The following is an 18,216-nucleotide window of genomic DNA, read 5'->3' on the forward strand; positions in this document are numbered from 1 at the left end:
TCAAACCTCTTGCTCGAAATTATATATTTGACATTGTCAACTTGCGCGCTGTACAGTTGAGTCACTCGCGGAACAATAATTTAGGTAATTCAATTTTTTTACTATATTTTTAATTGTAATGGATTTTTATTCTTTTGATTTGTGTAATTAATTAAGACATTACCGGTGGTGTAATGTCTAATATAAATGTATTTGCATGCATTGTACTATGTTTTTATCTGCAAATAAACGATTGATTGATTGATTGATTGGCTGATTGAATACACGTGTCATCTTTAAGCCAGATTTCTACCTATAGTTATTCTAGTTCGTTGCAAGTATTTATGATATCGCTGTATGTCTTTACGCACATGTCGAATTGAACCGTCTGTTTAACAGATTGCTAAAAGCAGTTTAAAATGTCCGTAAACAAATCCACCCGAGTATAATATAATCAGGGCGGTCCCCGGCTAAAAGCCCCGTAACGACATTACTTTCGTTTTTGAGCATGGTATAAATCAATTACTCGGTTTCACGTAGTTTTCATACTTCAGGCTATATTTCAAAGGGCGGTGTAGATAGTGTAAATTTATGGAGTTTAAAAGTCATGGTAATAATTAGTAGGTACGTGTTTGACCTTTAGTCTGCATTTTGATAATTCTGCTTCCATGTTTAACGAAAATAAAAACTTACGTCGGAATAGTGGGCGGTTTCCTCGGTTTAAGGCGGATAAAATCTTAAACTTCTTTTTATTTTACTCTCTCAACAAGATCGAACTTTGATAGAAATAAAGTAGATGGGATCGTAAGAACAATAGCGGACTAGGTTGATGATATCACTACGCCTTATAAAGTCGCCCTCCTGTCTCTGCATGTTCGCGACAAACTCAAAAACTACTGAACGGATTTTCGTGCAGTTTTACCTATCAATAGAGTGATTTGAAAGGTTTAGGTGTATATATAATTTGTTACGGTTTTGTGTTCTTTACCTGTGCAAAGCCGGGGCGGGTGGCTAATTAGTTATGTAATAGCAAGTTGACACAAATAGTGTACAAATAAATTTACATTTACTATACAAAGTAATATGTTTTCATTGCTTTACAGTGTACAACAAACCATTCGCATTTATATTTTCAGATTTGTAGGTATCGCAATAATAACGTTAAGGTTCCGGTCGTTCTAAGGTCTCTTTCAGTACCGAGTTATATATAGGTATATTATATTCTCTCAGCCCTTGTGGGGGTCAATTCCGTATCTCCATGAGCACAGGCTGTTTGTACACGAGGCCTTCACGCTTGTGTGGTTCGGTTAATTACATTTTGGCTAGATTCGCAACACCCTCCCTGTTGCACAATCTGAGAAAATATAATATTGTAGTTATAGGATTTTCACTAGCAGCGTTACTGTAAAGAAATACTCAATCAATGAATCAATCGTTTATTGATAACAAGCGTTATACGTCATTTTTTGTTTCGCACACTTCACATACAATTATAAATATGTCGTTATCAGGCATCGTAAACTGCGAGCGAAATCCATTGAAGTGACGTACTTTGACACTTTTACTTGACTTGACTAAGTAACAACCCTAGTACTTCAATGGATTTCGCTCGCAGTTTACGATGCCTGGTAGTTATTCATGCTTTACTATGTGCGTCTTTTTCTTATTTAAGCTAAGTTACCTGAACGTAGTCCGTGTGTGATATTTGGTAAAATAGGTACATTTTGTAAATACAGTTATACTAAACTAACATATTCTGTCAATATGTTTACACATAACCACAGAATAAATAATAGTACTACTGTACAGAAAGAAAATTTCCTATAAAACTGAAGTTTGACAGCGGTTCAGGGTCGAATCATGATATCCCTTTCTAATATATGGCACCATCCCTTTCGGCTATTTAGGGTTGTCAAAATTAAGGTCGTTGTGCCAATGCTGAGTCGAACCAAAGATAGATATAACTCCGTAATAGATGGATACAGTCTAAGGAAAAAACGTGCTTCGAAAATCAAGAAAATTTTATTCTCGTTCAGAGGGCGCTACTAGTTTTGGCCAACTGTCGTATAGATGGCGTTGACGGTTTCGTTTGTTATTTAACAATTTTAACGCATATCAGTGAAAGAACATGGGTCAAAATCATAAAAATAATTAATGCAAATAAAAAAAAATATTTATCCATATTTAAATACATTTTATCGTATTTTTATAAATCTTCATTTTTAGTTTTAAAGTGTGTCGACAGATGGCAGTGAATTTACTGGGGTTACTAAATTTACTATGACAGTACCGCTCTAGTATAAGTTACTCTATGGTCGAACGGAGCCAAGTTTGCCCGAAGCGAGGAATGGATTTAAAAATATAGGACAATTGAAAATGGTTGCCTTTAATTAAACAAGTTGGAACTGCCAATTATAGGTAGATTATAACTCTTTTCTTAAATAGTTTTGTTTCTGTTACTTTTTGCCTATTTCGGATCTTAATACCACCCCCCCGTAACAAGTCAGGTCAACCTTGCACTGAAAGTAGGTAATAATAGGCTTGCGAACCATACAAGCACGGCAAACTGACTGATTTAAAAACAATAAGCAATCAGCATCACAGAGCGCTGAAAATATTAACAAAAGAAGATCAGAACTACATACAATCAGAGCCCTTTTCAGTGTGAAAAAAAAATTGTAAAGCGCGTTCTACACTGTCACCTCCAATCCAGTTTCAATTAACGTGTCCAGAGGAGCGTGAACCCACGCGTTCCATGGGCGGGGTACACATGTGCGAACTGGCAGTTTCGAATCTGTGGTGATGCTTGGACAGCGAATTGAAAATGGAATTTTGATGTAGCGAATAGTCCATCTTGCGCGTACTGAGACATTGTCTAATAGGGTAGTTGCCACATGTTGAATTTTATAACTACATCTAGTTAAATAGATAGAAAATGAGCAATTTATCACAATAAATTGGAAACTTAAAAAATATATGGGTATAATAATAAAAAAACAAGATCTCGGAGTTTCTAAACAAAAACTTTTTTTTAAACTTCCAAATAGGAAAAAAAATAACGGTACCATTCGATTCCTTATATTTTATTAAAAAAATTGTATATTGTATAGCAACAATTATACAGAAACGCAACATTTCACCGACAAAATCGCAATTTCCTTGTTTTCCATACATCAGAACGGCTTCTAAGCAAAGTGACACAGTGACGTCACGATGTGACTCAGTAGTGATGCCAAACTTTGACCATCATTCCTGACTTTTATATTGCTTTAAGACAATGGGTCACATACAGACATTTGATCCTCAAAACAAACCTGATCGACTGATCATAAAAAAAAATGTCAACTACTCACAACAAGTGTCTCATCTCAATCTTATACTATAAAGTAGTAGGTAGTGAAGTTTGAGGTTTATATGTTCAACCATCTTTAGATAGGTAGGTACAACAAATCCAAAAACAAAGTGTTTTTGTATGTTAGGTATCTTTTATAAGATTCAACCCGATCACAGGCGGAAATGCTAACAGTGACTGCGAATGGTTAGTTAAGGACCTTTCTGAATTTAGTAACAGACAACAGGGACGCAGCAATGCGTAGAAGCCTAAATTTAGGTAGGTGTGTAAAGCCTTTTAGTTGTCCTTCGGCTTCGCAAAAACATCACACCTGCACGGCAAATGATTACTAATTAGTATAAGTGAAATGTTAGTAAATAATAAAATAATTTTCTAATGTCAAATCAACCATCCCATTCATATTTATCCCGGTTTCATCAAACCATCATACCTTATGGACACTGATTACTTCACTTTAGTGTACCTTAGTTGTAGTAGTAAAGAAGAGAAGTTTATTGAGAACCATAGGTGACAGAAGAGGAAAGATGCTTGGATACCTGTTACAATACGACAAATTTATCAAGAACACCATAGAAGGGAGAGTCGAAGCATAAAGGGAGAAGGATAGACCAAGACCAAGCGTATATTGACCAAGTAAAGGAAAAACTATACGATATACATGGAAATCGCTCCACGGACAAGCGTCTAACTCCTAAATACATGATGATGATACCTTTGTTAGTAATGGTATAACATAAAATAATCTTCTAATGTCAAATCAAGCATCCCATTCATATTAATCTCTATCACTCCATCATACGCTCAAGCAGGCAACCAAAGACGTTCTTAATCCAATCAAAGCCCGATTGAGTTTTAATCCAATTGAGTTTTAATTCAATTGGCACGTTGTATTCCTGTCTTAACGCACCCTCCCAGACGGGGTAGCTAATTATGCGCCTAGGGTGTCTAGGGCTGAAGCCTAGTTACTTGCCGAAACGGGAATTAATTCTGATTTAGAACTCGAAAGTGGTGAAGACTCTAATTTGTATACAAATTGGCTGCACCTAGGAGGGACGTGAATATGTGTGTAAATGCACACACGCATAATTTAGTGGGATCGTCCAAACTGTAGTGATTTTTTTAGTGTAAGAGGTAAAACATGATTTACACACTTGCTCTTAAAAGGCGTTATTACACGTAGGCTATGCGGTCCGTTAATCCTAAATTTCGACCTAGGGCTGTAATGTTTTTTTTTTCATCATACTTGCTAGGCGAGGCTTTTTTTTCCTTACCTACAAGTGTAATTAAAAACATAGTGTGTGCCACGGGCGAATTACGAACTTGTCTTAATTAATTCAATACACACTTGTTCATAAATTCTTGTTTACCGCCCTAAATACACAATGTACTATTTATTTGGTCGTGCGTCAATTACGTTACATACTCTAAAAAAGGTTCAACGATTGGGAAACAGACACAATGAAATGACAACAAGAGCAGCTTAGGGTTTAATAATGAGCTAATAAAACGTTGGATACAAAAACAAACAAGACAAACTAAATCATTACAAATAAAACTATGTATCATATATTGTACATATTATATCGTAGAAGCCGATGTGGCAAGAAATTCAGTATACACTGCGACATCAAACTACGCAGACCCTTTCAAAACATGTGGCTATATATAGCACTAGCGTTGATTGCCCTTGTATATTATGTGTTTACAAGTTTCAAATATGATCATTGGGAGAAAAAAGGAGTGCCCACAGCGTCCGGAAACGAAAGGTTTTTTGGACACTTAAAGCCTATTACACTGGTGAAAAAACATTTGATCGAATTTTATGAAGCTATGTACAAGTAAGTTCCAATGTAGCATTTACTTCACTGCATGTGATGTTTTCAGGGATACAATTGTCGGTTGTCAATGTTCAATTCCAGTAAAAACTACCAAAAAAGTTATTCTGAAATCAATGAAATTTTAGACTTAAACAAGAAATATGTACATATTCATTTATTTACATATAGAGTATAAGAAACTAGGAAGTTTGTTTATTCTTTGGTTGTTTATTATTATTACGCCTTCCTGCATCACTCATGTAAAGAATTTGTGTTTGTTTATCATTTAATTGTAAACAAATGATATTAGGGCCTATTTTAGATTTAAGCTAGTTATTAATTTCGTTTACGTAGTACCACTGTATATATCTTGTATGTAAATAAATGTATATAAATATATTGTAAACAAACATGGAGGTATACAAGTGGATTTTCTTAATGGGTCGGTGAGAGCAGCTACCAGCTAGCTGCTACGCGAAAATGGTCTTAGAAGACCTTCCCTCAATTTCAAATAAATATAGGTTGGCATTTACAGATTTTGGAAAAAACATACAGGGTTCGAGAAAAAGGTATCATTTTTGGCAACTTTTTTTATGTCTATCGATCCCATTCCTATGGATCAAAAGCTTGTATGAGACCAAAAAAAATTTACGGCTAGAAAAGCCTCAAACCGAGGAAAACTTCCCATAATTTGTATGAAAATGAAAACTTTTATTTTTCACGTCGTTTTTTATGCCAATCGATTCCATTCCTAATTATAACTATGATGTCATTTTTGCGTGCAATTCGCTTGTAATCGTTTGTTGGTACATGTACAGAGCGAGACGCAAGGTTGAATAACAAATTGACATCATTTTGACATCTACACACGAAACACAGTCACGAGATAAAAACCCAACGTGGTGCTGTGTAGAAATTGCAAGTCACTTTTAGATATTCTAATGACAGGATACCAGACTCAATTGATATTTGTGGGAGCATTCGTAGACCAAATTTAAACTGGGGGCCGATTCTATATAAATGTTTGTTACGGCTTTGAGCTTGTTATGACTAGTGGCTTTGTGAGCTGTAGACCTCGCGATAAGATCTTCGTTGAGTCATTATCACAGCGTAACTTGTAACATAGGTAGATCTAACTTACCTTAAGAACTAAGGTGACTTACATGTGTCTTGACTATGACAGTACATCTTATAAAAGCATGATTTAATATATTTTGTACTAAAAAAATTCTGACACTCATAGTACGTACTCTTATAGAGGTTTAAAAATAATCGTTGTAAGACCATTTATCAGAACTATTAAGAACAGTAGTGCATATTAAGTGCATTTTCAAAGAGCTCTTGATATTTTTTTGCACAAAAGTAACCTTAAAGTGCATTCTTTATTAGTAGAGTCTGCGTTGAGTGTTTTATTAGTCTTTTTTTATGATCTAGGAGGCAAACGAGCAGACGAATCACCTGATGGTAAGGGATTACCGCCGCCCATGGACACCCGCAACACCAGAGGGGTTGTAAGTGCGTTGCCGGCCTTTAAGATGGGAGTACGCTCTTTTCTTTCATTTATAAGTACAGTGGTCTTATAAGAGCATTTTCAATAAGAAATAGCTCTTAAATATTTTTTGCACTTAATTAACGCATTCACTGCCAGGCGTGGCCTAGGAACAAACTTGTATGACGGTGAACGCACATGTGTGTTGAGGGCAGTGAATGTGTTAAGCATCTTAAAAGTACATTTTCTCTTAGTATAGTATGCAGTGAGTGTTTTATTAGAATTATGACGTGCCCGAGTCAAAACGGTGACCTTCGCTAACGCTTCGGTCAATAAGAATTTTGATACGGCTCGTAGAGTGCATCTCACGTGCACCAATAAGTCCACGGTCCAGTCAGCGTGAGCCATTGTCAAGGTCGTATTAAAACAAGATCAAAACAAAGTGATTTAAATTCGTTGGATTTTATTGGTGTTACATATTTTCCCTAGTGATGATTTTCAAAAAGAAAGTAGCCCAAATATGAAGACATATCCCCAAGAGAAAAATCCTCAATTGAATAAGCAATATTTATTAGTTATTGTATTTTATAAATTTAATCATTATTTATTTATTCGATTTTATGTATATATATGTTTATTTAATATTTTTTGCTCAATACATGATGGTACAAATGGCAGACCTAATGCCTTAAGGCATATATGCTCCACTATATATTAAAATAGTAATAATAATAATAATACATGCTTGACTTACACCTCTTTATATATATTTTTACATATTCCCAAACCACTCACTTCCACATTCACTTTCAAATTTTTCCTTGTATATTGTTTCTAATTTGTCTTAATTATTAGTTACTGCCTTTACTGTTCTGAGCTATCTTCTTGCCCTGGGCTCCACGGAAGACCAGCGCTGTAGCATATAGCTATATGTTAGAGCATATACTGAGTGGTGTCCATTTGTAGCCTCTATAGCAGCATCAATATTGTAATCATTGCATGTTAGTATAAGCTACTTGTATTTAGTGTATAAGATCTTCTTCTTTTTAAACTTGTATGGTGCGGTATGTAGATTTTTACAATAAACGTTTTCTATTCTATTCAATAAACTCAGATGAGAGGAAGACGTGCAGGATTCATTGGTCGAACCACGGCAGCGGAGAAGAGATATGGACTACGACCAATGATGTTGGTTGATTCCCTCACGTCTTCTCTCATCTCCGCCTTCAGTGGAAAGGCAGTCTAATCCGAGGGCCACGGAACGCGCGCTCCGAGCGTCGACGCTGCGTCTTTTTGTACCCAAGGCATTTATTGTGCCTAATAATAAAGGCGTTTGTGGTGCGCGTGCCGCGGCCGCTGCTGGCAACCATCGCGAGCACGGACTTCTGGTCGAAGTGTGATATTTCGGCGGTGACGCCGCAAAAGAAAACTGCGTCACGAAAAAGATTTTTTAGTTTTTAGTATTTAAGTTTTATTATTGTATATATGTTAGTTTGTAAGGTATGTATTGGGCCGATTATTATCGATGGCTATTGGGCCTTTAGTTGCCTGAAAATAAGTGATTTGACGGATTGATTGATAATGCCTCCATTTTTGACAGAGAATTTCCTGACGCGCCATTGATCGGGTACTATATGATGTGCGTCCCCGCATTAATGGTAAAGGACATGGATATTATCAAAACGATTCTCGTATCGGAATTCTCCAGTTTCAACTTCAATGGATTTACGGTAAGCCTCTTAGCTTTCAGTTGTTACGGGTAGTCACGGTAATTAAAAGAACTAACTTTCTAAACAAAATCAGTGTTTTATTGGCAAAAATTAACAACTAAACCTAAATAAAATTAAAGAATAAATCTAAATTATAAATAGTGGGCGCCAGGACAAATTTCGTCGGTTGTTCGACGGGGAATCTTCCAATCTCTGCCAGACTTGCTAGCTCAGTCTATGTTCGTTTATAACTTATCGTAGCCGTACTACGAGGTCGTTTCGGTAGGCTAAAATGAAATAAAATAACATTAAAGTTACCCGCCCATTAATGAGATTGATAAACTCTCTGTACTAAGATTCTTATACTCATACATAGCACTTACCCCTTTCGGAGATATTGCGGCACTTTTATTATAAAATAAACTTCGTCACTGCCACTGACGGAATGTCCAGAATTTAATTACATGTATTAACAACAGACAAAAAAATCACGTTTGTTGTATGGGAGCCCCAATATTTATTTTATTATATATTAGCAATAACTTTGCCTCCTTGTAAAACATATAACTATTATGTTTCTTTCCTTTTGTCTTTTTTTAACAATATTTTTTTAATTATAGGTAGACAAAAACGCCGATCCAGTGGCTGCTGCACACCCATTCGTTCTCAAAGGCGAGGAATGGAAGTCTGCTCGGGCTCAAGTAACCCCATCTTTGAGTTTAGCCAAGCTGAAGGGATATTTGCCCAGTATACTGAAAGTGGGAGACGAAATGGTTAAATATGTAAAGAAAAACTGCGTTGGAACAGCCGAATTTGAAGCCCGCAAAGTAAGATTATTAGTAGGATATATAAAAAATAAGCTACCCAAATTACTAACTCCACGCAGACGAAGTCGCGAACAAAATTAGTAAAAAATAAAAGGGCACAGCAGAGGCTTTTGTGTTATGTTCGAGTGTTTTTTTTTTCGAGTAAACCAGCATCTTTTTGATTTTATTTTATGTCTTAATACTTGCTTGGAACAAAACTCCCCATTTTAAGAATGAATCATAAAATTTTTGCAACAATTTTCTTAGCTTTCTCTTTCTTTTATTACAGTTATCTATGTTGTATGCCACAGATGTCATAGGAAATGCCTTTTATGGTATTGAAAATAATTCGTTTGAAAATAAAGACTCATTGTTGTCTATGTTAACAAATGAGATACATTTTGAGACCACAGTTTTCAAGAACATCAAACAAATTTTTCAACGTATGCCGATTATAAATAAGTTTTTCCCAGCAAGGTAAGTTGCTTTTCTAATTAGAGGCAAACCGCACTATTATTTCAACCTTTACAAATGTCTTCGTTCAGCAGTACTTATTCTTCAAAACTAATTAAGCTTTTCATGTTTATAAGAAATACTTTCTGCCTGCAATTATTATAATAATTAATTTTTATAGGGGCCTGTCAGCCTCTCAGTTAGAAAAAAAAGTTGACAGTTCCAAACAACTGACAGACTGATATCGTCAGGCGGACTGGTAATCAGTGGATCAACTAACTTGTTGTTACTATTCGTCACTTCTTTTTTCTTTGTCGTGCCTACTGAATGATTTTGTAATGTTAACCAACCATTTTATACACTAAATATTGTTTTTTCTGCAGGTTTACTTCACAAAAACTCACGGACGTGATGGTTGCGATCACGCGCAAGGTAATAAAGGAAAGATTCGCGAGTGGTGAAAAGCGAAATGATCTCATTCAACTTTTGCTAACACAGAAGGAAAACGACACTAAAGGAGGTACGTCTTACAAGTTTTAATTTCAGCATCAAAAGTAACGGATCAGATTCCGCGTCAATAGTATAATCAAACATCAAACATATAAATGTTTGCTGAATAATCAGCAAATAGGCCACAGGGACACTTTTACATGTCAATTTTTACAAGCAATAAAATTAACCAATAATTACAAAAAAACAATTACAAATATGGAAACAACATCTATTTAAATAACTTAACAAAATTATATATTTCCCTATATGTAGAATATTTAGACTGGCAGATACTTAAATGCGAACTAGTACCTACTCGTACATAAACCCTGACCAGGAATATATGATCACGCGCCATGTTGTGGAATTTCACTGGAACGATTTTTTTCATACTATACTTAACTGTCACCCTATACATGCGCAACAACAGCGCCCTATTGACAATGATCATATATTACTGGTCAGGCTTTATATATCTATTCGGAAGAGTACACCAGGATGGCAGATACATTGGCGCGTTGTTTTGTTTCTTCCTCTAATATTGACGCTGACTGTACATTTGTTCAATGCAGAATATTTGTAGTGTAGGACGTATCATTGGAATACAAATGTAGAATTAACATTACATAAAGAGACCGTGCCAAGGTGTATTAGTGCAAATAATATGCTAATAGTATAAATGATCCGTAATGCTGTGAGCGTTCTACAGAAGATATACTTAAACGAGTAAATAAAATGTGTAACTACCTACCTACTTTTGTAAAGGTTTTTTTATGATATAGGTGGCAAACGAGCAAACGAATCGCATGATGGTAAGCGACCGTCGCCCATGGACATGCAACGCCATTCATGTATAAGAACGTCAATTAATGAGTATGCTGCACGAAATAAGTAATTATATTTTGACATGATAAAAAATACCTACTATTCTCACAGAAGGAACCGAGACTCCTAGCCACCGCAACTCGGTATTTGGAGTCGATCTCCACACCCACGACTATACCGTCAAAATTTAGTATTATTAGCCATGTATATAGTATAGTAGTAAATACAATAATTTGTTATGTTTATACAGTTTATCCGTTTTGTCTTGTCTTGTTAACCACGAACGCTGTAAAGAGTTCGAAACGTCGGGATGTATTATAAATTCAATATACGCGATATAATCCGTTTTCATAGATTTATTGTCTTGTTAAATTAAGTTCAATGTACAGTAACCTAGCTATAACTTACATGTTTGATATACCTGTTAATGTAAGTTAGGGAAAAAGAAATTAGGGATTTGGCCGGACATTTTGCCGGATATGCAAAAAGCCGTGACGATTGGCGAATGACATGCCTTTGCCCAGCATGGACACGATATAGGCTATACATAAAAATGGAATATATGTTAATGATACAAATTTCTCATTTTCAGTATACACAGATGAGTACATGAGCGGACAAATGTTCGTAATGATTGTGGATTTATACGAGACTGCTAGCAATACTCTGGCGATTACGTTATATCTAGTAAGATTTATTTTTAACTAACAATAACATTTATTAGACTTATATTGACCGGGATATAGACCGTGATTACCTTTTGTATTATTTGTGAGTTCCCGATATTTCGACGCAGACACCCACCCGCTATCTTCAGTCACCCGTGAACATGATGCATGTAACTGCGTCGAAATATCGGGAACTCACAAATAATACAAAAGGTAATCACGGTCTATATCCCGGTATATATAAGTCTAGTGAAACTAACCGTGAAACATTCAAAACTCTAATAACATTTATGTCTATTTTTACTCATGTTTTTCATATTTATGCTTTACACTGTATATCAATAATAAGCCCGTATTATTTTCAGTACATAAAATAAAAATAAAAAAAATTGGGGACAATCTTACAGAGATCGACCCGACCTAGTCCCAAACTAACCTAAGCTTATGCTATGGAGACTAGGCGACGATATACATACTTATATAGATAAATACATACCTCCTTACATACATAGATAACATCCATAACTCAGGAACAAAATATTCGTAATAAACACGAAAATAAATGCCACCTCCGACTTCGTAGGCAGCTAAGGTCACTACCGAGTACCGACTAGACTAAGAAGTCGTCGTTAACTTTTTTAACGTTAGATATAAATTTCCCTTTCAGAATTTTCCTCGATTTATCTCTAAGGCTCTCCGTAGCAAAATTAGTTTTATGGTAAACGTGCAGCTTATTTCCAACCATTATTATTTCAGCTCTCGAAACATCCAGAAATTCAGGAGAGACTCAGATCTGAGGTCAAAGCAATCAAATCAAAAAACAATAGCGAATTCACAATTGAAGATATCGAAGGTGCTAAATATCTCGACATGGTTTATAATGGTAAGACTAACAGAAAATAAAGAGCACAGCTGTAAATATCCATAACGGAAAGGAAAGTTCGGATAGATACAAATCATGCCAGTTGATTCATTTGTTTTTTTGATGGTGACAAACTATGCGAATTTAATATTGTAGTTGGGCAAGCCATTTCCATCAGTAGCAAAAGGTGGAAGCTCATAGAAAATTTGAATTATGCGCCTTTTTCTACTGACGAAGTGGATTGGCTAGAGTATACTCGTATTCAAGTAGTTTATTTGCTCGTACCCAACTAATGCTATAATAGATAGCAAAAAAAAATCTTTTAGCACTTAATTTCCCTTCTTTTGCTATTATTTCAATTCTTAACCCAATTTTTGTTTTCAGAATCATTTCGGATGTTTGGCTTCTTCTTATCTAGAGAATGCACCAGCGACTGCTACGTACCCATGCCAGGATCTGAACCCTTCAAGATCACTAAGGGTACACCCATCGTCATACCAGCAGGGGCCATCCATAAAGACCCCAAATACTACCCGGACCCGGACAAGTTTGATCCGGAGAGGTTTACTGAAGAAGAGGTGGCTAAGAGACCGAGGTTTGCTTTTCTGCCGTTTGGAGATGGACCGAAGAAGTGCATAGGTAAGTCAAATATAAAAAATGTAAGTTTTTATGATATCAATTCAACGAAAAAATGTGACATTCCACGACGAAAGGTACTTATGTACCTTATGTTATGGCGGTCGGCGTTTACGTCCCGTAGTACCGCAAACCAACCACATCCTATGCTACAGCGGCGAGATCGCAGGACGTAATGGCGTAGGCTTCCTAATAAAAAAACAGTACAAGGAAAATATTAAAAATTTCATCGGCTTATCTGGAAGAGTGTGCGTACTACAACTGCAAATAGGAAAAATAGACTTGACACTCATACAAGCATACGCGCCGACATCACGTTCAAACGAAAACGAAGTCGAATCCTTCTACAGCGACCTCGAAAAAGCGCACAGCCTTGCTACGAAGTATATTATATCTATGGGCGACTACAACTCTATGATTGGAATACCAAAAAGCGAAGATAGTCTCATAACGGGAAAGTATGGCTATGGCACAAGGAACACTAGAGGTGAAAGACTACTTCAATACGCAAATGAAAATAAACTAATGATTATTAACACTGTCTTCAAGAAGAAACAAAATCAAAAATGGACTTGGATTTCGCCTGACAGAAAAACAAGAAACGAAATTGACTATATTTTATCAAACTCACCACACATCTTCACCAATTTCGAACTTATATCCAATAAATTATTTTCTTCAGATCACAAGCTTTTAAGGGGAACTATACGACTAGACACCGTAAGGAAAAGCAGAAAAAAATACACAGAGAAATGCAATCAACTTATAACGGAAGAGAGTCGTAAATCATATTTAAGCGAACTTACAAAACTGAAATCTGACCTCAACATACATCAGAACGAGGACGCTTTGACGTACTACAAAAAACTAGAAAGCTCCATACAAACATGTCTCAAAAAAGCTCAAAATACTAACACTAAAAAAGAAAGTATACTTTCAGACAAAGCCAAAGAGCTCTTACAACAAAGAAGTTTACTACAGCACAAGAAGCTTTCGTCGGTGGAAAAACAAGAGCTTAAGATACTATACAAAACAACAAATAAAGAAATTAAACAAAATTACAAAGAATATAGACTAAGAAAAATTGAAAAACACATGCTAGAATCCGGAAGTATGAAAAAAGCAATGAAAGACCTCAACCGAGAAAAACAATGGATAACATCTCTAGACACCACAAGAAAACATCAATCTCGCTCCGATGTCATTACATCAGCAACAACTTTTTACAGAAAACTCTACAATAACCCACAAAGCTCGGTGAGTCGCAATAATACTGGCATGAGTAACAACATAGCGAGAGACATAGCTATTTGCGAAAATATCAAACAGCTAGATGAAATAGAAATACTCAAACAAATATTAAAACTAAAAATGGGCAAGAGCTCGGGACCAGACGGAATCTCCAACGAAGCCATCAAAATTGCGAAAGACATTCTTTTAACACCCCTCGCACATCTTTTCAATAAAATAATAGTCGAGGAAAAAATACCAAAATCATGGACTGAATCAGAAATAATTCTCTTATACAAAAAAGGAAACCCTAACGACGTAGAAAACTACCGCCCCATCAGCTCAATGCCCTGCCTGTATAAACTATTTGCAGCATGCTTGCTAGAAAGAATATCCAGCGACATAGAATTGCACCAACCTATCGAACAGGCCGGCTTTAGAAAAGGCTACAGTACAAATGACCATATTCAGGTATTAGACCAGATCATAGAAAAATATGTAGAGTTTAGAAAGCCATTATACATCGCCTTTATTGATTATAAAAAAGCGTTTGACTGTATATCGCACCAAAGCATATGGGAGGCACTGGAAAACCAAAATATTAACAGCAAGTACATACGAATAATAAAAAACATATACTCAAATAGCACAAGCATAGTCAAGCTAGACCGAACTGGCAGCAAAATAAATATACTTAGAGGAGTAAGACAAGGAGACCCACTCTCTCCAAAACTATTCATATCAGTCCTCCAAAACATAATGAAAGAGCTGCCGTGGTCAAACAAAGGCGTCTACACTGACGGCAAATATCTCAGCCACCTTCGTTTCGCGGACGATATCGTCTTGTTCGCGGAAAACGCCGTACAGCTAGAAAGTATGATGACGGAACTTCAAGCTGTCAGTAGCAACATCGGATTGGAGCTCAACGTAAACAACACGAAAGTTATGACAAACCACACCCAAGACCCAATTCACGTAGCTGGCGCCTCAATCAACTACGTCGACGACTACATATACCTCGGCAAGCAAGTGTCATTCCACAAGGACAGAAACCAAATAGAAGTTGATAGACGAATCGCTCTGACATGGAAGAAATACTGGAGCTTTAAAGAGGTAATGAAGTCCAACGTACACCCATCTGTAAAGAAAAAAATCATGGATACGTGCCTACTACCATGCCTTACGTACAGCTGCCAAACATGGATATTTGATGCAAAAGCCAGAAATAAAATATTAACTACTCAGAGAGCAATAGAAAGAAGCATGTTAAAAATAAAATTAAAGGATAAGATTAGACACAGCAAAATTAGACAGCAAACAAAAGTACTCGACGCTCTATCCTACGCCCAAGGCCTTAAATGGAAGTGGGCCGGTCACGTGGCTAGGTACCAAGATGACAGGTGGACAAAGAGAGTGACTACATGGAAAGGGCCAGACGGAGACCGCAGATCTGGAAGACCAAAAGGAAGATGGAAAGACGAGATCGTAGAGATAGCCGGGGAAAATTGGACGGAAATAGCGTCTAACAGAGACAATTGGAAATGCCTGGAGGAGGCCTTTACCCGCCGAGGGGTCCACACCTAAAGAATGTGTTCAAATTAAAAAAAAAAAAAAAAAAAAAAAAAAACACTAAGAAATTAATAATTATTCTTATCTAAATATTTCAATGAACAATTTATAAATAATGAAAAATTATAATATGTAATTGCACGAATGTGAATTAAAATAATAAATTATATTCAATATTATTTGCTAGAACACCACATAAATATTTTAAAGGTAAACTATCGATAACAAAATATATCATGTTATGTATCAACTGAATTGGAATAATAAAGGCTTTTTTATTTTTTATTTATTTATTTAGTACCGCAAAAGTATTGGGGCGCCGCTAATAATGGCGTAAGCGCCGACCGTCTTAAGCTACCTTTCGTCGTGGAATTAAATGTCACAGTAGCACATTGTTTTGCAATAAAAAAAAAAAGAGAAAAACAAAATATATGATGCCACAGAAAACGTATAATCAATATTTTTTTATAGGGATAGAAAGGTGTAACAAGTTAACAACCGTAAGGCCAATACGGGTAATTGTGGCTGCGGGCTAAGTGTGGCTAGCTTTCACATTGGGGCCTATTTACATATTAATTAGTAACTTGTTACTTGCGTGGCAAATGTATGAACTCGTAATAAACACTTATCAATGTATAAACAGCTTCAATGCGAAGGCCAGTCACACTTTCCTCGCAGACACACTAAGGCCCAACTGCACCATCCCACTAACACGGCGTTAAGCGGTTAAACCGTTAACCCAATGTCAAATGAATTTTATTCTCTAAAGGATTTCTTTGAATTATATTCTTCATGATACTGTACAGTATACTCTGTAGTTTTAATTTAGTTCTAAGTGTCCATTGTATACCCGAATTGGGTCACCGTTGAAACTCGCATGTCACATAACATCTCTGTAACACGGTTGTACAATAAAGAACAATCAACAATGATACTGGTAACCATGGAAACTCCAGGTTTAACCGGTTAACCCCGGGATAGTGAAATGGGCCATCCGTGTTGACCCATTGATTTGTTATTACTATAGAGAAAAGCCATATCAAACTATGAAATTGTCGCAATCACAACCTGTTACAAGCGACCAAAATGTCGTAAGCGCCGTAAAATTCATGGCGCTTACGCGTTTAGGTAGCGAGATTCACGCTCTGCTTCTATGGTTTGATATCAAAACCGCATCAACTTATGCCGCAAAATACAGGTTCTCTGTGCAGGTTTTATACGTTAATAGTAATAATAGTTCAATGAATTACCTTATAAATATTTGTTTCAGGTGCTCGCCTTGTCGCATTGCATATAAAAGCAGCGATCATCAAGATCCTCGACAACTTTAAGTTGACACCTTCACCAAAAACCAAATACCCCTTCGAAATCGATCGGCATTACTTCCTCACTTTCCGGCCTATAGGTGGCACTTGGGTGAATTTCGAACCGACTACTCAATAATAAAATGTCCTTCTGCCTATACCTTCCTATGACAGTTTCTTCATGTCTCTTTTGGTTGGGCTTAAGTCATAAGTCATAAGTCATTTATTAAGAAATAAATAAATAATAAATAAATACTTATTTCGTACAAAAACTTAAATGATAAAAGGCGTCCTTTTTTTAAGAAATTATTGGTCCCCTACACCCGCGATGATTTCGGGGATAAAAATTATTCTATATCCTTCCCCGCAACTCAAGCTATCACCATACCAAATTTCATTTTAATCGGTTCAGCGCTTATTGATTGCCCATACAAATAACCACCCCCCTTTTCACCACCTTAAAGGATGATTTCTGGGATAAAAACTACCCTATATCCTTCCCCGGGACTCAAACTATCTCTAAGTATACCTATACCAAATTTTAACTAAATCGGTTCAGCGGTTTAAGCGTAAAGAGGTACCACACAGACAGACAGACTTTCACATTTATAATATTAGTATGGATATATTTAATATATATTTATATTATGGAAGTATGGATGGTTAACGTGTAAAAGAAAAAGCTGATACAATTGCAAGAAACATGTTTATCCCTACATTTTCCTGCTTCACGGACCAACACAAAAACACAATCAGCCTCACAATAACTAAACCAACACTTTATTACGTATCGGTATTACGAAACCCTTTGTCCACAAAAAGGTTAGGGAAGGAATATCAGTAACCGCTTTCCGTAACGCTCGTCATTCAATACCCGGTGATATCTCATTTTGACGCGCGAGTGAAGCAAAGAATGGCGATTCGGCCCTTGAGGGCGGGCGCAAGTCATAGGGGAATAGTCTAGGTGATTTTGGGATCGTGATCCTGAATATCAATAATGTGTTAAAATGGTCATGCTGAAAAAA

At 36.2% G+C, this 18,216-nt stretch overlaps 1 protein-coding gene and 1 long non-coding RNA gene across 2 annotated transcripts in view; both read left to right on the top strand.

Annotated features, from left to right (window-relative positions):
* LOC134756052 (uncharacterized) overlaps positions 1–18,216 on the top strand; it is a 297,991-nt gene that overhangs the window by 140,471 nt on the left and 139,304 nt on the right. The gene's annotated exons all lie outside the window — the stretch shown is intronic.
* On the top strand, positions 4,963–17,348 carry LOC134756037 (cytochrome P450 6j1-like). The gene is made up of 9 exons (XM_063692808.1): positions 4,963–5,169; positions 8,238–8,367; positions 8,967–9,173; positions 9,442–9,629; positions 9,989–10,125; positions 11,515–11,609; positions 12,347–12,473; positions 12,837–13,091; positions 17,158–17,348. Exons 1-9 carry the CDS (start codon positions 4,985–4,987, stop codon positions 17,328–17,330), a joined length of 1,497 nt encoding a protein of 498 aa, XP_063548878.1. The 5' UTR covers positions 4,963–4,984; the 3' UTR covers positions 17,331–17,348.

This window comes from Cydia strobilella, chromosome 3, assembly GCF_947568885.1.
Source record: "Cydia strobilella chromosome 3, ilCydStro3.1, whole genome shotgun sequence".
NCBI classification, from domain to species: domain Eukaryota; kingdom Metazoa; phylum Arthropoda; class Insecta; order Lepidoptera; family Tortricidae; genus Cydia; species Cydia strobilella.